Here is a 24,405-nt window from a genome sequence, read left to right on the forward strand (position 1 = left end):
CTTAATCTTAGTTGTGAATGGCGATCATAGTGCTCTTTGGTTCAGAGGATTTGATTCCTGATTGGGTCAGAGATTTTAATCTTAAATGGTTAGATTCCTTTGCTCAGGGACGGGGTGTTTATATCGTCCCCATAATTCATCGCACACCACACATAACACACACAACAGTATCCTCCACCACAATACCACATTGTTTCCCATACACAGCAGATGCAACCCACCCTCGTCGAAGGTTCTGCATTACAAGGACTGCACCAAGATAGAAAGAGCCACATGAAATTTAAAATATATATATATTTTGGATGTGCGTATGTCAGGACTCAGCCCTATCACCACTTCTCAAGGTTGGTAGATTTTAGCATTAATGAAGTGGGGTACTTTTTCCAGCATTCCTGTACTTAAGTTTACTTTTTAGGGTAGTGATATAGGTATATACACGGTTGACAATTTAAAAAAAAAGTAAAAGCTCACACGTGAATTAAAAACTTAATAATAATAATAATAATAATAATTGCAAAGATTATCATTTGAATAAGAGCCTCTGTGGCTCAGGCGGCAGCGCACCTACCTCTCACGGCTGGGTGCCATGGTTCAAATCCAGGCACTTCATGTGAGATTTTTGTGCTGGACAAAGTGGAAGCGGGACAGGTTTTTATCCGGGTACTCCGGTTTTCCCTGTCAGCTTTCATTCCAACAACACTCTCCAATATCATTTCATTTCATTTCATTCATTAATCATTGCCCCAGAGGAGTGCGACAGGCTTCGGCAGCCGGCACAATTATTATCCTCACCGCTAGATAGGGCTTCATTTGTTCCATTCCTGACCAGGTTGAATGACTGGAAACAGGCTTTGGATTATCATTTTTCATCATCTGAATAAACAAAATTAGAAATGATTACAGTTCTCCACATATGAAATGAAACATTCATATTTATCTGCTCTGTTGTCTGTTAGACATATACGGCTGAAAAAAAAAAAATTCTCAAGGATAAGATAATTTTATTTGCAAGCGATGTGACACGTAGTTCATCATTGCAGGAGTATATGATTACAAATTCAGACCACATGAAAAACACATCACAGTAAAGGTTGCCCAAACAGTTCCAACAATATACCCCGCTCTGGTGGCAATGCAGGCATATATTCATGCATGCATACGATTATAAAAGTGCTGAATGGCATCCTGCACCTTTTGATGCAATTCGGCAATGGTTCCTGTAGCCTCTGGAGATTGCGTAAGTTCCCACTTCTTCATGTCCCATACATGTTCAATTGGCAAGAGGTCCGGTGATATTGCTGGTCAGGGCAGTTGTACACCATGCAGAGCATGTTGTGTCGCAGCAGCTGTATGTGGATGTGCACTGTCCTGCTGAAAAAGCACATAATCATCCTGTTGAGGAAATGGCAGTAGCACGGGGACATCAACCTGTGCAATGTAGCAGGCACAAGTTATGTTACCCTGCAGAAACAGTACCTGTGACCGCAAGTTGTAACTAATGGCCCCTCCCTACCATTACGCCTGGGGTGGGATCTGGGTGTCGTGGGTGAATGCACTCTGGAATAGGCCACTCACCAGGTCTATGCCATACACGTGTACGTTCATCCCTTGCATACAGACAGAGCCTACTCTAGTCACTGAAGACAACAGAGTGCCATTCCCGTCTCCACTCGACTCTTTCACGACACCAGAGTAGCCATGCTTGGCAGTGTCATGGTGTTAGTGGCAGCCTGGCCAGAGGCACAAGTGATCATAATCCTGCTGCAAGCAGATGGTTCCCGGTGGTACTTGGTGACACAGCTGGTGTAACATTTTGTTCCCGGATGATCTTTGGTCGGCCACCGCTGCTCGCACAATGTGACAATCTTGACGTACGTCTGTACTACGTGGACGTCTGGAGCCTGGTCTATGGGTGTGGGAATGTTCCACAGGCCACTGATGAAAGCAGCGACACACCACCGATACATTGTGCCCAACATGTGCGGCAATCCATCGATACATCCATCCAGCTTCCTACAAGCCCTCAATGCAACCTTGTTCAAATGGTTGCAGTTGCTCAACAGGAGTATGTATTCATCAGTGGAGCACGGTTGTACCCTACAATGAATATTGTAAACACTGTTCACCTATAAACTCAGCATAGTTACTACCTGCAGAGTCAAAACAGAGTGCGCACAGACAGGCCTCCTGAGCCCATCTGGTCACCAATGTTCGTGACAAATTAATTGCTAACACAACCCTCAGTATGCACATATATCCTGGTGCCACTGAACGCAGTCCTTGAGGATGTTGCATGATTTTTACCAGCAACATTTTTCAGTTTTTGTGGAATACATTTCCTTTTTGCTGTAAAAAAAATTACTCAATTCCCCCCCCTCATAGCAAACTAGCTTCTGCCCATGGGTCCATTCATGTGATCATAGTTTCCAATATTAAAAAAAGATAACATTCAAGCATGATAGATAATAAATTTATGACATCCATGAGTGCAGAATGCATGGAGAGTAGTACTTTGGAATGATTAACAACATTCTAACTTAAAACACTGGAAAGGAAAGGAAAAAAACAAATGTCAAATCAAGTCATAGATAGATAGAACTAGAAAATGTACACAAAACAGGACAAACACAAAGGCACGTCAGTGTTGGAAGAGGAAACAACAGAAAGAGGAGACAAGGACAAACATGAAAACAGAAAAGGACAAGAACATTCTCCACATCCCCACACACTGCTGCCAACAAGTAGATAGGCTCTCTCCCCACATCCACCCCTTCCCAGCCCCTGATGAGCTAACCTATGCATCTCAGCCTCATCAGGATGGGAGGTACCAACACTCATAATTAATTCAAGGTCACATATTTGCATCTGTATAGTTTCATTTATTCTCCTGGAAAAACGTCCCATATGGTAGCACTTTACTAACACGTGTTAGTAAGGAGAAAAATAATGCAAAAGTGATGTGAAATGATACCTACAGTAGCTAAGAGGAGATGATGATGATTGTTGTTGTTGTTGTTTGAGTCATCAGTCCACAGACTGATTTGATGCAGCGTGTCCATACCACCCTATCCTGCGCTGAACTTTTCATTTCTACATAACTACTACATCCTACAGTACATAATCTCATATACATATCTTGGTCTACCCCTACCGTTCTTACCGCCTACACTTCCCTCAAAATCCAACTGAACAAGTCCTGGGTGTCTTATCATTCTGTCTCATTCTCGTCAAATTTAACCAAGTTCATTTTCCTAATCACCATTTCGATTCAGTATCTCTTCATTCATGATTTGATCAACCCATTTCACCTTCAGCTTCCTTCTGCAACACCACATTTCAAAAGCTTCTATTCTCTTTCTTTCTGAGCTAGTTATCGGCCATGTTTCACTCCCATACGATGCCACACTCTAGACGGAAGTCTTCAAAAACATCTTTCTAATTCCTGTATCAACGTTCGAAGAGAGCAAATTTATTTTCTTAAGAAAGGACTTCCTTGCTTGTGCTATGCATTTTATATCCTCCTCCTGCTGGCGGGACCTAGTGTTTACAGTGCACTATGTCTTCTGGTACAGGCTATAGCAATTTTGTTACTTTCATTGATCTGTCTCTGTCTTATACTTACTTGGCTTTGACAATATGAAAGTGACTGAGGTATGAGCGATGCTAGTAATGTCATTCCTTATGCAGCCAGACCCTGCTATGAATGGTGTGAAACTGTTGCTCATAGGGTCGGTTGGTGCATGCATTTCAGTGGGCTTGGCAGACTGATATGTAATAGCAACTTCTGGTTCGGTGAGGAAAGCAACGGGAAACTACCTCACTCCTCATTTCCCTGGTACGCCTCTTCAGTGATGCGTAGGCCATCTATGATAGTTGATGGCGGAGCTGTTGAGGATCCAACCAGCCTTTGGGCTGATGACTCAGCATACATATACTCCTGCTATCATCAGTTATTTTCTAACCAGGTAACAATATTAATTTACTTCCTTTAAGACTTCATTTCTTAATATAAAATTTCCTGTATCACCTGACTTTCGTCTTGTACTCCTTCCCCAAGGCTCTGCCCATACCATTTCTGCAGATCTTCTGCAGACTCAGATAAAATAACAATACAATCAGTGAATCTCAAGGTTTTGATATCCTCCTTTTATGCTTGCCATGGACCCACGAACCCTTCTTATGTTTGGCTTTAATTTCCACTGACACAGATAGGTCTTATGGCTACCCACCAACCCACCACTAGAAGTATTCCTACTCATACATAAAAATTAAAATTGGATGTCAACCACTGAAATGTAACCATTTTCTGTGTTCCTAATGGCTGAAGGGCAATTTCTATTGTCTCCGATGTGTGGCCGACTGCTGCCACATTCTGTGAAAATAATGAAACTATGGTGTTTGAACGCGACTTGTTGTGGCGTGTGCCAGATGCAATTGCAGTATAGGCTAGACTTTTTTTTATTTCCGTAATTTCTGTCTGTATGTATGTACATGCATCTCGAGAAAAGGGCTGAAGATAATTTAATGAAAATCGGTATGTAAAATCTGGGGATGAGCTACTACAATCTAGGCTCTAAATCATTTTATTCACGTTGAGTGAAATGGTAGTTTAAGGGAAGGCCTCAAATATTTATTATATATTTATAATTAAATTTCTGATAATTTATGTCTTATACATTTTACCATACGGGTATAACACAGATATTAATGAATTTGTATTTATGTTCTTCTTCTTCTTCTTCTTCATGTGCCATGTCCTCGCAGAACGTTGGCGATCAGTAGCATGATCTGCTGTTTGTTCATAGCTGTTCTGAACAGAGTAAGCTTTGTCACCCCAAGCCACTGGCTCAAGTTGCCGAGCCATGATGTCCTACTTCTCCCCGGACCATGTTTTCCATTAATTTTCCCTTGGAGTATTACTTGCAGAAGGTGGTATTTACTGTTTCGCATCATATGACCAAAGTATTCTAGCTTCCTTCTCTTGATGGTAGTAAGAATTTCTGGTTCTTTGTTCGTACGGTGCAATACGTCTATATTGGTCATTTTAGCTGTCCAAGGTATCTTCAGCATCCTTGGTACGTCCACATTTAAAATGCTTGCAACGTCTTGCACATGGTCTCTGTTAGTGTCCATGCCTCAACGCCATATAACAGAATGCTGAAAACGTAGCACCGGAGTAGTCGTGTCTGTAGTGTAATGGAAAGGACACGGCTTGTCAAAAGTTTTCTAAGTCTCTGAAAAGAAGTTCTGGCCTGCTCAATTTTGCATCGGATCTCGTGAGTAAGGTCCCAGTCATCATTGATGTGACATCCCAGGTATTTAAATGTTGCCATTCTTGTGATCTGGTCCTTTGCTGCTGTGAAGATTACCTTGAATGCCATCTTCTTTCCTACTTACAACCATCCACTTGGTTTTCTTTACATTAAGCCTCAAGCCCATGGTGCTGCTGGCTTCAGTGACAGCATTAAATAGTTCCTGTACATCCTGGAGATTGGTTGCAAGTAGCACAGTGTCAGCAGTGTACCTGATGTTATTTATGATGAAGCCATTAACCACAACTCCTGGAGTCTTTCCGTAAAGAGCATCTCGAAAAATCTTCTCTGAATAGATTTTGAAAAGCATGGGGGAAAGAATACAGCTTTGGTGAACTCCTTTCATAATTGAGACTTCTTCCGAGACATGACCACTAACTCTCGTGCCAGCACTCTGGTTCCAGTAGAGATTACCAATAATACACGTTCTGCCCATCAAGTCCTAATTCTCGAAAAATGTTCATAAGTTCATCATGGCGGACTGTATCAAAGGCTTTTTTGTAATCGATGAAACAAACAAAAATATCTCGGCACCGTTGGACCACTACCTGCAGACTGAATAATGCCTCTAGTACCAAAACCATGTCTGAAGCCAAACTTCTGATATTCTTCTAACATTTAGGATAAATTCTCGCATGCAAGACCTTTAGGAATACTTTCAGAACGTGGCTCATCAAACTAACTGTTCTATATTCATTGCAGAATCTTGCATTGGCTTTCTTAGGCAATATTACAAAAATCGATTTGAGCCAGCCTCGAGGAATAGTTCCACTGTGGTGAATACCATTGAATAGGTCAATGAATAATGAAAGGTATTTTCCTTTCTCAAGCAGTTTCAGTATCTCAGCATTCATCTCAACAGGGCCTGGAGCATTCCCATACTTCGCTGTTCTTATGGCATACTCTACTTCTGCACGTGTGATATCCACACCATCGTCTGCCCAAGCACCATGATCCAAATTTCTGCGATCCAAGAAGAGATTTTTTACACATTCCATCCATTCCTTCAGTTTCTCTTGTGTGATCGCTAAGATGTCACCATTCTTATTAAGGAGGACTCCACTACCCTTCTTGTTATATGCACCGGTTACTTGTTTCACTTTCTTGTACATGTTGAAAAATATCATGTTTTGAATTTATTAATTCTATTTCATTGCATTCCTCAGAGAGTTTTTGTTCTTTTGCATTCCTTATTTTTTGTCATATTAACTTCTGCAAACTTTTGTACTTCACAGGATCTTTGTTCTTAAAAGACCTTCTCTAGTTCATCAGCTTCAGAATTTCTTCTGTCATCCACAGCTTGTTTTTCCTTCTTCCAGCAGCCATTAATTTTACTTGACTTTCGTCATTAATTGCACATTTGATGTGATTCCCAAGTGCCTTGAACTTCTGCAAGTTTTACGAGAAGGGCTGACTGAACTTCATCCTTCAGTACTTGATCTTGAAACTTCCGAGTCTTAATCTGGCTAACACTCCCCTTTAAATGGCATTTCTTCAGCCTGAGATTCATGGAAGCAAAAAGTAAGCTATGGTCTGAGTTGATATCAGCACCAGGGTATCTTTTCACACATTTGATAGAATTTCTGAACCGTTTGTTAACTGTGATGTAATCAACCTGGTTCCTAATACGGCTCTCAGCATTAGAGGTCCACGTACAGAGTCGACGTGGAGGTAGCTGGAAATATGTGTTTGTTATAATAAGGTCCTTCTCCTGGCACATCTGGACCAGTCGATCACCTTGGGTATTGCTTGCTTCTAATCCATAGTCACCGACTACATCTGCCCATTGGCCACAGCCGACATTAGCATTGAAATCGCCCATCACAATGCTTATCTCAGATGGTTTGGTGTTTGACAGGGCTGCTTCGATTTTCGTGTAAAAAATCTTTGATATGAACGTCTGACGCATCACATGTTGGAGCATATACTTGGATGATATTCACTAAAATTGGTCGTGCTGTAATAAACACTGAGCTACGAGAAAAGAAGTTAACAGAATTTGATGAAAATCGGTATATAGAGTTGGGGAATAAGAAACTACCATCTAGGCTACAAACACAAACAATTTTATTCACACTGGATGAAATTGTAGTTTAGGGGAAGGTGCCTAAAATATAATTTTTAGATACCTATGTTATTGGTCTTATCAAAAAGTACTACATAACAAAAGTAATAGAGAATACAATTGTTTAACTCAGTTTTACTGTACAGACTATGATAAGGGTGGTAATTCAGGGTCGGAAGAAAACTAAATGTGAAGGCCTACATCATCGAAAGCACATAACATTGATCACAATAGTATTACACTGACCGTTATTTGTTGTGACGTTCTTCGTCTCTTATTCTGCCACTTAACTCCCATAGATGGGATTACAGCTACGTACAGAGTATAACAGCCTCACAGAATATTGGCATGAAATAGCTGGGAAGTTAGAAAACTTTCTTCATTAGCATGCCATTCCTCTGGTTCATACATTTTCTGATTCTGCTGGTACACAACACACTGGTTCATCATAGTATTCCAGCTATTTGCTCCCTACTCTGACGGGCTGTTTTGCATGATCAGTGTGCACACTCAGGCCTAAGGCAGAGGCTCACGTAGTAGTAGTAGTAGTAGTAGTATGACCAGGTCTAAAATTACAAGTTAGGCCTATTCCAAATTACAGCACCATATATCACCAAATAACTCAAAATTCAAACCTGAAAATTAGCAGTGAAGAGGGAATTTCTCCTCTGGCTTAGAGGAAAAAATTTGCCTCCAAGTCAGATAGATTTTTCTGCCGCCAGTATAGTGAGTTGAGATTTTCGGACTCATCTGGTACTCCTAGGAAACAGATTAGTAAAAGGACATAGTTTTTGCCCTGGGACTCTCCACTATTCGACATACTCCCCCCCCCCCCGGGCAAAAAAAGACAGTGTGTTCATGGATCACAGCTGTCTGCAGTTTGGTCATTCCAGCTCTGGAACTTTGGACTGTTAGATCGACAGCATAGTACCATTAGTTAAAAGTGAGAAAATGTGTGTTTTTCTCATTTGATTGGGTATTTCATATGAAAGCATTGTTTTTATTTGCGGCATTCGTACTGACATCATTGTAATGACCTATGTTGATTTCAGTTTGGAAAACCACAAAGACAGTCTTTCTGAGGATGTAAAAAGGCAAGTGGAGAGAGAGTGTCTGCCATTATAATCAAAACTCCCCAACCTGATTGTGACTGATGGTAACCAAGCGGGCCTACCATTACAATGAAAGTTTTCTGCCCAGTCTTCATATGAGAAAGACGTCTGGTGACTTCCCTGTCGCGTTTCTAGGGTAAAGTTAAAAGCTAAGCAATTTAATACAATCTCACTCACAACGTGTACACTGCCCAACCTATACAATGTATATACAATTCTGTATACAATGTAGAATTCCGTAGCAAAGCACAGGTACATCAGCTAGTGTCTAATATAATCAGAAAGAATGCTTTCCCAAAGCTTACATGCACTGCATGTCATACTGACTGGCCTGTAATTTTCAGCTTTATGTCTATCACCGTTTCCTTCATACACATGGGCTACTATAGTGACTCTCCATTCATTTGGTATAGCTCATGCAAACAATAATCAAATAAGTACTTCAGATATGGTATTACTGTATATTCCAACCCAATGTATTTAATATATCCCCATAGGACCTATAAATGAATGTTAATTTTCTGGAATTTTGTAAACATCTAAATTCATGCATGTCTTCTAAACTCAAGTCTTCTGAAATTCACAAAATCATTGAAGATCTATCAGAAATCATTCCCTCTGATTTGAAAATAATTCACTTAAATGCACAGTCATTAGTTGATAAGGTACATTTTGATGAGTTTTTTTGACTGCTATGTTGATTCAAATATCAATGTTATTGCTGTAAATGAGACTTTTTTCAAGGAGTCCATACTGGACTCAGAGATTAACATTCCTGGCTTTAATTTATATAGAAACAATAGATTGGGCAAGAGAGGAGGAGGAGGAGTAGTAGCTGTGTACATGAAGAGCAACATAAAATGTAAAATAGTTCACACCTCCCCTGCAGAATATTTTCGTAAGCCAGAGTATATTTTCTTCGAACTTGAATTATCTGTGAGTAAAGTATTATTTTCATGCATCTAACATCCTCCCAAAAGTGGTTTCATGGAGTCGTTTGTACAGGCAGTGTGTAATTGTTTTTCATTATAAATATGTTATACCTGCAGGTTATATGAATTGGCATTTTGGATCAGGGTCCTCAGAAACTGTAGTAATCGATGATGCACTTGACTCACGCAATTTGACTATAATACCATTTGATGACACATAGGGCCTACCACACTGCATATTGCCATTCTAATCTCGATACAATAGCTTCAAATTTAATGATACCCTTCTGAAATTTGGGCAGACCCCAGCGAGTGGATTTTCTGGACATGATATGCTATATGCCGTCTTCTCAATATCAACACCCAAATATGAAAGAAAATGGATCATATTTAGAGATTTCCACAGTTTTAATCCTGAAGATTTTCAAAAAGATGTAATTTCTGCTCCCTGGCATGAAGTATTTCCTCAGCGTAATATAAACGATAAAAGTCATCAAATTTAATAGTTTAATTTTTGCGTTTACGACAAGCATGCCCCATTAAAATAATTCGAGCCAAACACCCACCTAACCCATGGAAAACGTCTACAATTAAGAAATTAATCTCTGCGCGGGACAAGGCAAAAAGAAAGCACATCAAAACCAGAAAACTTGAAGACTTTGAAACCTTTTGCATCTTGCACAATAAAACCAAACTCATGATCCGAAATGCCAAAGTCGAACACATGCATTCTTTGTTCAATAAGAGATCAACTCTGTCTGCTCTCTGGGGAAATATAAAATCACTAGGTATTGCTAAGAAAAATTGCAACTTATTTCCTCATTCATATCTGCAGAATTGCAAAACGATTATTTCTTTAAAATTTCACCAGTGAACAATTCTCACAGAATATCCGAAATTATTCATAGTTATATGAACACAAATGAACCTCAACATGATCTCTCTCACTTTTCGTACATTTACCCAGAGGATGTAGTCAAATTATTTAAGAGCATGAATACCAAGGTTGTTGGACCAGATGGTATCTCACATTCCCTCCTAATGAACTGTTTGGATATAATCACTCCGATTGTAGCTCATCGGTATAATTTCTGTACAATCAGGAGTCTTTCCAGCTATATAGAAAATGGCCAATATCAGACCTGTTCCTTAAGTTCCTTATCCTCAAAAATTTGATGATTTCAGACCAACCAGTATTTTGTCAATATGAGGTAAAGGATTAGAAAGGTTTGTTAAACAACTCATTTCGTATTTAAATACTCATTCTATTCTTAACATCTTTCAGTACGGTTTTCGAACAGGCCATAGCACTACGACAGTACTTCTCAAAGTCATCGATGATATCAAGTTTGCAATGGACAGAAAGGAACTAACACTTCCAGTACTATTCGATTTAAGCAAGGCATTTGATAAGAGTTAATCATGACCTCCTTCTGACTAAATTACATACAATGGGCAAATGTCTTTCAGCTCTCTCCTGGTTTGAAGCTTTCTTGAAAGGGAGGTCTCAGCGTGTAATATTTGACAAAATTTCTCTAAATGGTCTAGTGTACATTCTGGCGTCCCTCAGGGTTCCATGTTGGGTCCCCTTTTGTTTTTGCTGTATATAAACGATCTGCCTGTGAATCGTGTTGTCGAAAGAATTTGTAAAATAAATCTAGATATAAAAAGACTACATCAATATACACTAAGTCATAATTTACTATTAAATGAAAACAAAACCTTAGCTACTTTTCTAGGATATCGAAGAAATTTATCAAATCTTTTCAACTGGGACATTCCTCCAGTAATTATAAACGGTTCTGTAGTCAAGTATCAGGAATGTGTTAAGAAATTAGGTATTTTAATGGGTAACTCCCTCATATTTTACCAAGTCCTTTGTTCAGATGAGTCAAGTGCATGATTGGGACAATAGGTTTACAGCTAACACCCTTCAGGTCCCACAGCATCGTGCGGTAAAGTGCAGTAAGTCGTCCATTGTCACTGCCTCTCAATTTTAAAAAAAAGCCATGGCACTTAATGCCCTTGAAAGGGCTTTGGCCTGCCCAGCGACCACTGCTCGGCCCAAGGGCCTGCAGATTACGAGGAACCGTGTGGTCAGCACAACGCATCCTCTCGGCCGTTATTCTGAGCTTTCGAGACCGGGGTTGCCATCTCACCATCAGATAGCTCCAAAATTCTAATCATGTAGGCTGAGTGGACCTCGAACCAGCCCTCAGGTTGAGAGAATAATTGGCCGCGAATCGAACCCGAGGCCTCTGGGTGAGAGGCAGGCATGCTACCCCTACACCACGGGGCCGACTCTCCATTATACAACGACCTTAAACTACATGAAATACAGCAAAGTAGTGTCGGAACTCACAAAAAATGTCTTAAATAACACCACCTCTCCACTTATTAAGCCATGTAAGTGAATTTTCACCAAATTAAATAGTACGAAATATCATAATCTCCTAGATACATTTTAGATGCTCAGTTTTATTCTTAATTCATCCTCAGCATTAAAATTCTTAGGTTTCTCTTTTGTCTTCTCTTCCTTGTTAGTATAGTCTATGATTATGAAATGGTAAAAGTATCATTGTAATCTCTTAGATGTTTAGTTTTTAAACTTATTCTTACATCCTTAGTAGGAAAAATGTATCTTACATATTTTATGTATTCTTTTTATTAGATTGTGTATATTAATTGATACACTTAAGTTAAAGTGGCAGTTAGTTACAGCTAAAGGGACCTCTGGTCCTACTTGTAATTAACTTTAAATAAATATATTTCTATGCTATTTCTAAATCTTATCAATTCCAGCCACTTTTCAAGTTTTCAACTTTTGTATCTTACTGTAAATATCATTGTTATCATAGGTAAATTTTAATACTTCTTCAGTGTTAGTCACCTCCTCTATCTGGACATTATCCTTGTAACCAACAATCTTTACATACTGCTGACTGAATACTTCTGCCTTTTGAAGATCCTTCCATACACACTCTCCTTGTTCATTAATGATTCCTGGGATGTCCTTCTTGGAACCTGTTTCTGCCTTAAAGTACCTATAGGCCTTCATATTCTTCCATATTTTACTAAAATTTGTATGACCACCAATTGTGCTTGCCATCATGTTATCCTTAGCTGACTTCTTTGCTAGATTTAATTTCCTAGTAAGTTTCTTCAGTTTCTGCTTACATCCACAGCCATTTCTAACTATTTCTTTACAACCTCTAGCCTCTTTACTTCTCTGTTATAATATAGCGGATCTTTACCGTTCCTTACCACCTTTAAAGGTACAAACCTATTTCCACATTCCTCCACAATTGCTTTAAACCCATCCCAGTGTCTGTTTACATTTTTATTTACCATTTTCCATGGATCATAGTACTTTTCTTAAACTCCCTTATGTCTGTTTTAACAGCCATATGGTACTGCATAATTGTTCTAATTTTAATACCTTCCTTTCTTTCACATTTATTTCTAACTACAACAAAAACTGCTTCATGATCACTAATACCATCTATCACTTCGTTTTCTTTATAGAGCCCATGTGGTTTTTCCCAGCACCACATCCAGAATATTCTTCCCTCTAGTTGGTTCCACCACTTTCTGAATCAGCTGCTCTTCCCATACTAACTTATTTGCCATTTGTTGATCGTGCTTCCTGTCGTTCGCATTACCTTCCCAATTGACATTTGGTACATTCCGATCACCCGCAAATGGGTATCACGTTCCTTTCCATTTCATTTCCCACATAGCTGATTATCTTATCAAATAATTCTGTATCAACATCAGTGCTACCCTTTCCCGGTCTATACACTCCAAAGGCATCAAGTTGCCTATTATCTTTTAGAGATGGGCCTTTCATGTTTGTCATCTTTAACTTCTTCGTAGCTTACAAATTCTTCTTCCACCAGAATGAATACTCCCCCTCCCACCATTCCTATCCTATCTGTACGATATACACTCCAGTTCTGTGAGAAGAATTCTGCATCCATTATATCATTTCTCAGCCATGATTCAACTATTACAATATCTGGTAAGTATATATCTAAAACCAAATTAAAAATAATAAGTGAGTTAATTCCACCTTTTCAATGGGGTACAAATTAAATAGCATTTATTAAATAAACATTTGATGGGATTAGTTTCTATCTATGTAAAGGTCATCTTCAGCCATATCACGTGTAGAACAAAGTATCTGAAACACAGTGGTTTAAAAGATGGTCTTAAAGCAAAGAACTTTGCTACGGACCCATAAAATGAAATTCATTTCTCTTGAAGTATGTAGCCTATCTATTAAATTACTTATGTCATTCCTACTCAAATTTTCCTTTGTATAGCGTGATTACTGTTGCCTGTCTCCATGTGCATTTATTCTTTTTCTTTTCATGCATTCGTTGAATAGTAGGGACAGTGGATCTATGATGTCTATCAGTGTTGTCTTTAGGTGTTCGTTGTGAAACACATCCGGGCCTGCGGATTGTTTGGCCATGGAGTCCATTACACATCTCTTCACTTCGTCTGATGTGATAGGTTGTAATGTGTGTATTGGTATGTCCTTTATTTCAAATTCATTCAATGGTGTTTTTCCGAATACTTCCTGGAAGTGTTCCATCCATTGCTGTGGAATTTTTAGGCGCAGTTTTGTTTTATTTCAGTATCCTGTAGTGTTTTTCATCTGCGTCTTTGATCATCTTTCTCTCTTTGTCTTATTCCGTATTAGCTCCTTGTATTTCCTTCTCATTTCTGCATATTGCTGGAGGTAGTGTTGGTTTTTCCTGGATCTGGCTTCTTGTAGGGATTTCAGTGTCATCTGCCTTGCCTTGTAGCATTCGCTGTGGAACCACCTTTTAGCTGTTCTTTGGTTGTGTGGTTTGGTTGTTGATGACAAGAGAATGTTTTGTAGTTTAGTCATTGCTTCGTCTAGGTTTCCTTGTTCGATTCTTTCCTTTATTTCCGGTATTGCTTCCTTTTTTGCCTTTCAGACCTCTTTGTCTATGTCCTTTGAGTGTCTTACTTGTGTTTCTGGATGTTCTATGTGTTTTTAAGTGAAGGCCACCTGAGCGCAGATCCCTATCTCCTACACACCCATTGGGATCTAGAAATCTCACTCCCAGTTTCCCACATAACCACTCCATAGTCTCATTTAAATCCCCAATCACCTTCCAGTCAGTATCCCTCCTACACAGTATTCCACTAATAATCTCTACTTCCTTACTTCACCCTGCTGCATTTACCAGATCCCACACACCCCCAACTATGTTGGTACTTATACCTGCTTGCCTTCCTCATTCTCTACTTTCTTCAACATCTGTTTTAACCTAATTCCTGGATAACACTCTCTACCCTGGTTCCCTTTCCCCACATGTCTTAACAATGGAATCCCCCATAACCAGAGCCTCAACCCTACCCACCTCATTTGATCCCCTCCCCTCCTGGTCAGCCCTATCTTTCCTCACTGCTGCAGAAGCTTTTCCTTTTCTCCCTCCCATGACCCTGTTCCACCTGTCTTTTTCTATCCTCTGTTCTACATTTCCCATTCCTATCTTTTCTTTCCTCCTAGTTCCACACTTCTCAGCAACAGTTCCCTGTTCCTCACTTTCCCCTCTGTTGTTCTACGTACAGTGATTCGTACAGATTTCTCACAGACACCTGTCCTGAATTCTGATCCTGAATCCCTTAGCCTGCAATCTCTTTCGCCTTAAAACATTAGACCATCTGTCTTCTACAATTCCCCCCGTACCTTCCCATCCCTCTTTTACAACCACCGGTACCTGCTGTATCCCGTACATTGTACATTAATTCACACAGGCTTGCAAACTGAATGCTAAAAAGCGTACGTCTATCATGATGATGCATGAATATATATCATCATTTTCAATAAAGATAAATGGGTACCGGTATTTATTTATTTATTTATTTATTTATTTATTTTTTTTTTGCTAGGGGCTTTTCGTCGCACCGACACAGATAGGCCTTATGGCGACGATGGGATAGGAAAGGCCTAGGAGTTGGAAGGAAGCGGCCGTGGCCTTAAGGTACAGCCCCAGCATTTGCCTGGTGTGAAAATGGGAAACCACGGAAAACCATCTTCAGGGCTGCCGATAGTGGGATTCGAACCTACTATCTCCCGTATGCAAGCTCACAGCCGCGCGCCTCTACGCGCACGGCCAACTCGCCCGGTAGTACCGGTATTTAAAAATATGGAATTGTTTAAATCAAAGTGTATCAGCTTCATAGAAAATTGTATGTATGGTAAACACAGAGTGGAGCATAGTATAATGAGAAACTACAAAACTATACAGTATCAATAACCATGGTATGACTATTCTACAAATTAGTAAATTAATGTTTTAATATGACTACTTACGCCTAGAAGTATTCCTGATACAAGGTTGGCTTTTCTAAGAGTACCGGCCACTTTTTTGGCATAATCACAGACATTTCGTACACAAGGAGGCATGATATTTTCTGTAATGGCCTCCATATGGCTCGACACAACACAAATAAGCAAGTGAGAGAGGGTTTGATATTGCAGGCAGGCAAGCGATCACGGTCACGGGAGTAAGCAAATTTCTTGGGATTTTCCCGGTCGTGTGACAGAACAGGTTGTTCCCAGCTGTCAACAGGCTTTTCCAGCGCACTCTGTTGATAAATGAAATGAACTAACGATGCAGATTCTCAGCCGTGGCAGATTAGCCAAAGAAGGATATGGTTGCATTGCACGAAAATGGCGCATGTTATTAAAATAATAGACCTAGTATAGACTCATTCTCAAATCTTTTTGAAATATGAACTACCTAATCATGCATAAAAAATCAGTACCGTAGGCCTATATGAGATTACGGTAATAATTTTAATATACGCCAATGATAATACCCATGTCACATGACATACAATACGCAAACGTGTTACGTGTCTCCCTTTCTACCCTCGAGTGTCCGAAGACGAGGTCCAACATAATATTTGTTCATTCTAGGTAATTGTACGTCAGAAAATGGTGGGTTTCAGGGAGTGTAACATTAGGGCCTGCAGGGCCTTCATACGGGCCCCGTAATGTCTTCGCGAAAAAATTATCTACCCTAACGTCACTCTGCACGGAAAAGATAAGGGCGATTTAGTAGAATCATTCAAAATAGTTCGTTCTTTTTATAATTTGTACGCAGAGGAAATGTAACTTGATTGCTTCTAGCAGCGATTTATTGTGCTCGTGCTTTCCGTCTCTTGCATAGCAAAGATTCAAATTTTAATTACAAATTATACGGTACTTTCTTGTTGTGTAGTGCACCTGAGGCCGTATTATGCACAAAATCTGCAGAATGTTTCGACAACAGTTCGACAACCGATTAGAAGTTGGTGTATTAACAATCAGTCGGTGTTCTGTGGTTTCGAACGAAATATCTTTGCGTGAAGTTAATAATAGGCTTAACAGTGGCGCGATTTGATGTTTCAAACTTTATTTGAACAATTTATGGATTTAATTTTGTTCGTAACTGTTCGTGAGTTTTTCTGTGTTTTAATGGAATAAATTATTATAACCGAACTACGATAAAAGTTACAGAATATAGTTGTGTAGTTACTGAGAAATGAAATCAATTAAACTTAAGTACGAGCAACTAAGAGGTTCATGGTTGACTTAGCCGTTAAACCACGAAGGTAGTCGATTGAAACCTATTAAACATTATTTAATAAAAATCTTACAATAACGAGTAATAGATTTCTTCATATCATTTGGCAATAGGCCTATATTGTATTATTTCTTTCTTTCTTAATTTGTTTACCCTCCAGGGTTGGTTTTTGCCTCGGACTCAGCGAGAGATCCCACCTCTGCCGCCTCAAAGGCAGTGTCCTGGAGCGTGAGACATTGGGTCGGGGATACAACGGGGGAGGATGACCAGTACCTCGTCCAGGCGGTCTCACCTGCTATGCTGAACAGGGACCTTGGTGGGGGATGGGAAGATTGGAAGGGATAGACAAGGAAGAGGTAAAGAAGTGGCCAAGGCCTTAAGTTAGGTATCGTACCATCCCGGCATTTGCCTGGAGGAGAAGTGGGAAATCACGGCAAACCACTTCCAGGATAGCTGAGATGGGAATCGAACCCACCTCTACTCAGTTGACTTCCCGAGGCTATGTAGACCCCGTTCCAGCCCTCGTGCCACTTTTCAAATTTCGTGCCAGAGCCGGCAATAGAACCCGGGCCTCCGGGAATGGCAGCTAATCACACTAACAACTACACCACAGAGGCGGACTGTATTATTTCTACCAGCTGTAATTAAATTTAGATTAAGTTATTCATAGGTTTTACATTTTATTTGAGGGGGCCCCAATTAGCCTAGTAGATTTGCAGACGGGCCCGTATTACATTCGTTACGCCCCTGGTGGGTTTTATTTGTCCTGTTTTGCCTTTTTTTGTGTTTTTTTTTTTTTTTTGGCTTATTGGTCCTTCTTTTAGCATTTTCAGCTCTAACGGCTTTATTTCGAAACTTGACCTTCTTTCGACTATAGTTTTACTGCCCATCTAGTTCATCCATTACCTCTTCACATCTGACAAGAGAGGAAATGCAAAGTAAAATGAAACAAATGCTTTAAAAAAACAGGCCTATCAAATTATGTGCAAGTCATGCGAAATACTGAAAGAAGAAAATGTTGATGTGAGTGTTTTTGTAGACTAAGCTGTCACTTGCTTCTAGTATGAACCCTTAACATCCATTGATGTTAAGTTTCTCGGTGTCTTGCAAGGTACTGTCTGTAAGACGACGATCCTTTACACCTAAGAACCTGGAGATGACTATTGTGATATACTGCAAACCAAATTCCAATTTCTGTAACCCTAGTGTCGTTAAGCCAAGTATCATTCCACTTATACCAATTTCAATTTCTTTCTCTAGGATGTCCAGTGCAGGTTCGCTGAATTTATTGTAGGGAAAAAAATTCATTCTACAGTTTAACAAACACGGATTTTTTAAATTATGTTAATCTAAAAATATATAATGTCTGAAAGATAAAGTATATCACTGATATTATTTTGTACTGAACGTTGCATACCATCAGAAATTTGCCATTTTAAACATTATATTCCTTTATTGAGTATGTCATTAAATCTAAAATTATGGACGAATTTTGATCGCATTTTACGTCCTTTATGCCAGTTTTAGATCCTTTTTTGATATTTAGGTCTTTTTATACATCATATTTTAGGCAATTTATAGGTCCTCAACTTCCGAGCCCTTGTTATTTACCAACAAGGACGTACCCACGATTTATTTTCGGGGTTAGGGTGGGGGTAGAATTTTTGGCGTGGAAAAAAAACGAAAACTGTCTATAAAAACAACAACGTTTTACTTTAAATTATAAAGTATGTCATCTTCTTATTCTTCTGCTTCTTCTTCTTCCGCGTTTCCAACACTTGTCGGGTCGCGGGTGCGAACTGCGTCACACAGGTGGATTTGATCCTGTTTTACGGCCGGTTGCCCTTCCTCACGCCAACCCTATGTCGCGGTATGTAATCATTAGTGCTTGGGGCCGATGACTTTCGATGTTAGGCCCCTTTAAACAACAAGCATCATCATCATCATCATCATCATCATTAGTGCTTGTTTCTGCGGTGGTTGGTAGCGGGGTGCGTTGTCTGAATATGAAGAGGAGAGTGTTGGGACAGACAAAAACAGCCAGTCCCCGAGTCAAAATAATTAATCAGACGGGATTAAAATCCCCCACCCGGCCGAGAATGGAATCCGGGACCCTTTGAACCGAAGGGCTGTACTCTGACCTCTCAAGGACCCTCTGTTAAATAAATAAATAAATAAATAAATCCGCCTCTGTGATGTAGCGGTTGGTGTGATTAGCTGCCACCCCCGGAGGCCCCGGGTTGGATTCTCGGCTCTGCAACGAAATTTGAAAAGTGGTACGAGGACTGGAACGGGGTTCACTCAGCCTCGGGAGGTCAAATGAGTAAGAGGGGGGCTTGATTCCTCCTCAGCCATGCTCGAAGTGGTTTTCCGTGTTTTCCCACTTCTCCTGGCAAATACCGGGGTGGTTCCTAACCTAAAGGCACGGCAGCTTCCTTCCCTCTTCCTTATCTATACCTTCCGATCTTCCCATCCCCCCCACAAGGCTGGTGTGAAAATGGGAAACCACGGAAAACCATTTTCAGGGCTGCCGACAGTGGGGTTCGAACCCACTATCACCCGAATATAGGATACTGGCCACACTGAAGCGACTGCAGCTATCGAGCTCGGTAATCCATAGTATTGCCGACCCGAGATGACTGGGAAAAACGGCAAGGAAATAAGAATAAGAAGAAGGGAGTCTGAATATACTTCACTCAACGAGTTTATAATGCCAGTACCAGATTAATTCTCTCTGTACCAATGCCGTGTCATTTCAGCCCTTTCCTCTGTCAATAATATCGACTAGAATATTTTATCCACAGTATCTTTCCTTTCTTCAATGTTTAGCAAACGAGCAAGGTACAATATTACGTCTGTTCATCAGACGAAGTTCTGTCAAGGTCGTGAAGACCAGACAATCCATTACAGTAGCATGAGAAATAATGCCTTCTTGGAATTCATGTTTAGCTGATGTCAGGGACATAAATAATCCGAGGCCATTTACAACAAAAGTGCCTGACGTGGTCTTAGTTGTACGTACGGATGTGCGAGCCAGTCGAGTGGCTTTCTGAGCCCAATTAAGCAGTTTGATATCTCCTGACATCTCTCCTCGTGAACATGTGTACCGTACCTAAGTTATTCTACACAAATATCGAAGTACGAACTTCGCTATTTTACAACAAGAGACTTGAGACATACAGACCGAAATAAACTACGCCACAATGCATGGAACCTACTATACGCAATATTGAAATTCAATTCACTGATACCTGTACTGGAAATATTTCTTCCTCGTGGCTAACGACCGAGTCCGGTGGCTAATCGTGACACATTGTAATAATAATAACAAAAGGATCGAAATAAATTGTCTTGCATTTGCAGATGACTTTGCAATACTTTCTGAAAATGTGACATCTGCTATAACCCAAGTAAATGTCTTGGAAAGAATCGCCAGCAGAACTGGCTTAAGAATTTCTGCAGAAAAAACAAAATTTTTAACAAATATTTGGGATGCACCAAAATTTCTGAAAACAGATATTGGCCAAATGGAGAGGGTAAAAAATTCAAATATCTAGGGGAAATAATCCAAGAAAATGGTTTAGAAAAATCTGCAGTAGAGGAGAGGGTACATAAAATGGAGAGAGCTTATGGTGTCACCAAAGATATCTACAATAAAAGATGCCTATCCAAAAATGCAAAAATAAGGCATTACAACACAGTAGTGAAGCCAGAATGCCTATATGCAAGCGAATGTCTGGCATTAAACTATAATTTAGATAAACTAGAAATACTAGAAAGGCGAATCATGAGGAAAATATTAGGCCCACAAAACACAGAAGAAGGTTGGAAATTACGAAGTAATGCTGAAATATATCAAAAAATAGAATATGTAATGAGGAAAAGGAGACTTATGTTTTTTGGACATTTATATCGAATGCAAGATAGTAGATTAACCAGTAAGATTTTCAGATATTTGTGGGGTAAGAAATCAACGACAAGCTGGGTCAATGAAGTAAGAAAGGATTTAGAAAAAAAACAATATAACAACAGAAGAAATAAATAATAGAGAAGGCTTTCGGGAAAAAGTATTGAAAATAGAAGGATTCCAAGGTAGGAAAGTAAAAAAGACTGGTTCAAAGTGGTCTGAAGACAGAAAGAAGAAACATAGTGAACAGATGAAAGCGTACTGGAAGAAAAGGAAAGAACAAAGAAGAAGGAATTGAAATTGGCACGTGGTCCTCTAGTGGCCCATTCGAAAGAATAATAATAATAACATTTCTTTCTTTCTTTCTTTCTTTCTTTCTTTCTTTCTTTCTTTCTTAATCTGTTTACCCTTCAGGGTTGGTTTTTCCCTCGGACTCGGCGAGGGATTCCACCGGTTACGTGGTTACGTCTCAAAACTCATGGGCTAAAATTAGTAACACATAGTATCAAAACTCACGACTACAAACTGATAACTAAAGTAAACATTCAAATGAGTCTCAAAATTCACGACTCCGGACAGCAGGAGGTTGCGATGACCGCAGGAGGGATGAGGTGCGCGGTGACTCACGCTTCCTTTTTTAGTCGCTCTTACGACAGGCAGGGGGTATTGTGGATGTTATTCTGCTACCCCAACCCACAGAGGAAAAAGAAAAAAAAAATGGTTGGTGAATGAAACAGACCGAGGCGTATAATATTATTATTACCTATTCTCTTTCTTTCTTAATCTGTTTACCCTCCAGGGTTGGCTTTTTTTCCTTGGACTCAGAGAGGGAACCCACCTCTACCGCCTCAAGGGCAGTGTCCTGGAGCGTTAGACCTTGGGTCGGTGTGGGTGGGTGGGGGAAGGGGGCGTGGAACCGGAGAGGAAGGAAGCGGCCGTGGCCTCAAGTTAAGTACCATCCCGGCATTTGCCTGGAGGGGAAGTAGGAAACCACGGAAAACCACTTTGAGGATGGCTGTGGAGGGAATTGAACCCACCTCTACTCAGTTGACCTCCCGAGGTTGAGTGAACCCCCGTTCCAGCCCTCGTACCTTTTTTCAAATTTCGTGGCAGAGCCGGGAATCAAATCCGGGCCCTCGGGGGTGGCAGCTAATCACGCTAACCACTACATCACAGAGGCGGACTGCAGGTTTTCATTCATATAAAATTAGTACTTGTAATGTAATTATTAGGTAGATTGCCTCATTTATTTACATTAATTATATTGTCATCAATATGGAACATGAAAATTGTTAACTTTTAAGTTAGAATGATATCAAACGTATGATATACCAGTTCTCTATTAGATTAATGTACAGATAATAACATTCCTACATCGCTGATTAAAGATATCTTGGGAGCTACTGACTTACATATAAACTGCTTATTTTTTTTATTTTTTTTTTTTTGCTAGTGCTTTACGTCGCACCGGCACAGATAGGTCTTATGGCGACGATGGTACAGGGAACGGTTAGGAGTGGGAAGGAAGCGGCCGTGGCCTTAATTAAGGTACAACCCCAGATTTGCCTGGTGTGAAAATGGGAAACCACGGAAAACTATCTTCAGGGCTGCCGATAGTGGGGTTCGAACCTACTATCTCCCGAATAGTGGATACTGGCCGCACATAAGCGACTGCTATCGAGCTCGGTCTGCTTATTTGTAAAAGGGGACGCGTGTACGACTCCCTTGCTGAATGGTCAGCGTTGAGGCCTTCGGTTCAGAGAGTCCAGGGTTCGAATCCCGGCCGGGTCGGGAATTTTAATCGCCTCTGATCAATTCTTCTGGCCCGGGGACTGGGTGTTTGTGTTTGTCCCAACACTTTCCTCTTCTTATTCAGACAACACACTACACTACCCCAAACACCACAGAAACAGGCAATTGTGATTATATCCTTCCGTATAGAGGTTGCTGTCAGGAAGGGCATCCGGCCGTAAAACAGGTCAAATACAAATTTGAGACACAGTTCGCACCCTCGACCCCACAGGTGTGGGTGAAGCGGTAGAAAAAAGAAGTAAAATGGTACGCGTCCCAGTTTGCAAAGTTTTCAGAAGGAGAAAACTGATTGTTCATTTGTTTGTGTTAAAATACATATTTTGTGTTATTGTTTGTAGTGTGTTGAAATGTGTGTGGATAACATACTCTGCGGGGAAAATATTAAGTAGTTGTTATCGATTATCTGGACATGTCCCCTTTAACCAACAAATGGTGAAAAGAATGAAGTTCAAGTTTGATTGTTAACATTTTATGAACATTTTCGTCATTTTTATAAAAACAGAAAACAGGATTTAAATAATAATAGAAATTACTCAAGACAATAGTTGTCACATTTCTATTACAAAACATATTATTACAATACACGCATTCTAGCATAACTAAATAAAAAACATCAAAAAGATGGACAATGCTAGATAGTGCCAAATGAAGTGATGTATAAAGAACTTGAGCCCACCACATATACTGTACCGTACCCAGGGGTAAATACCCTCTAGGACGATGCCTCCATTCCTGTATGAACATCCGACTAACTCAGGGTTGGGCAGAGTGTGGGTTGGTTGTCGGTTGGGTCAGGATAAAAAGTCGAAGTTCTACTCTAAAATATCAATCAATGACAGGAAATGGAGGTATAACACGAATGAGAAACAATCATAGGGGATAAGATGGATTTATTGATAAGTATCCCCGATCATATTACGAGAAAACACTTAAATCAAGGAAAAAATAATATGTCAAAATGAACTCAAAAATGTAGAAAATAAATGGAAATCAAAACGTTACTTGAATGATAAGACAAAATTTGAAATCAAAACTCAAGTTCAACAAAGAACATTATATACATCAAGACTGAGCTTCTTCTTATAGTCCATTGTTTATATTGTCTGGCAACAAGTGTACGCAAACAGTGACATGAGTGGTATTTCCGTATGGAGTTACACACTATCGCATCACAACGATACGGTTTCCAAATTTAAGTTAAATCCGAGAGTCGTCGAAATACTTCCGTTAAATAAAAGTTACATTATAAAGAAAAGTTACGACGAAAAGGAAAATAATTAAGACGCAATGGACGCTATGCAAGTTATGCAAAATACTAGGGGCATATCCTACACTATATTTACAACAATTCAAATAATCAAACTCAACACATCTATATACATCGGATATCGAGTAAAGTCTTAAATGCTACACAGATTCTAATGTGAAACCCGGTTCACTGCCGAAGATCTAGACAGAACTAGATAAACCATCAATACTTCAGCACTCGGGCTGTTCCCTTTTAAAACAACGAGACAAGGTATACAATCACAAATAACAATGTAAAACATCAACCTGTAAGGGAAAGACATATAAATAACCGTTGATATCATGAAGAAAGCAATGGGCAACATTGCCTCCTTCTGCTGCATTTGAGCGCTCAACAGCGCGGT

At 39.9% G+C, this 24,405-nt stretch overlaps 1 protein-coding gene across 1 annotated transcript in view; it reads right to left on the bottom strand.

Annotated features, from left to right (window-relative positions):
• LOC136877537 (uncharacterized) overlaps nucleotides 1-16,023 on the bottom strand; it is a 49,187-nt gene extending 33,164 nt beyond the window's left edge. Inside the window, exon 1 of the mRNA XM_067151659.2 lies at nucleotides 15,777-16,023. Within this exon, the coding sequence (XP_067007760.2) occupies nucleotides 15,777-15,893 (117 nt within the window). The 5' untranslated portion in view covers nucleotides 15,894-16,023. The remainder of the gene's footprint in view (nucleotides 1-15,776) is intronic.
• Nucleotides 16,024-24,405: the final 8,382 nt, after the last annotated feature.

Source organism: Anabrus simplex, chromosome 7 (assembly GCF_040414725.1).
Source record: "Anabrus simplex isolate iqAnaSimp1 chromosome 7, ASM4041472v1, whole genome shotgun sequence".
Lineage (NCBI taxonomy): Eukaryota > Metazoa > Arthropoda > Insecta > Orthoptera > Tettigoniidae > Anabrus > Anabrus simplex.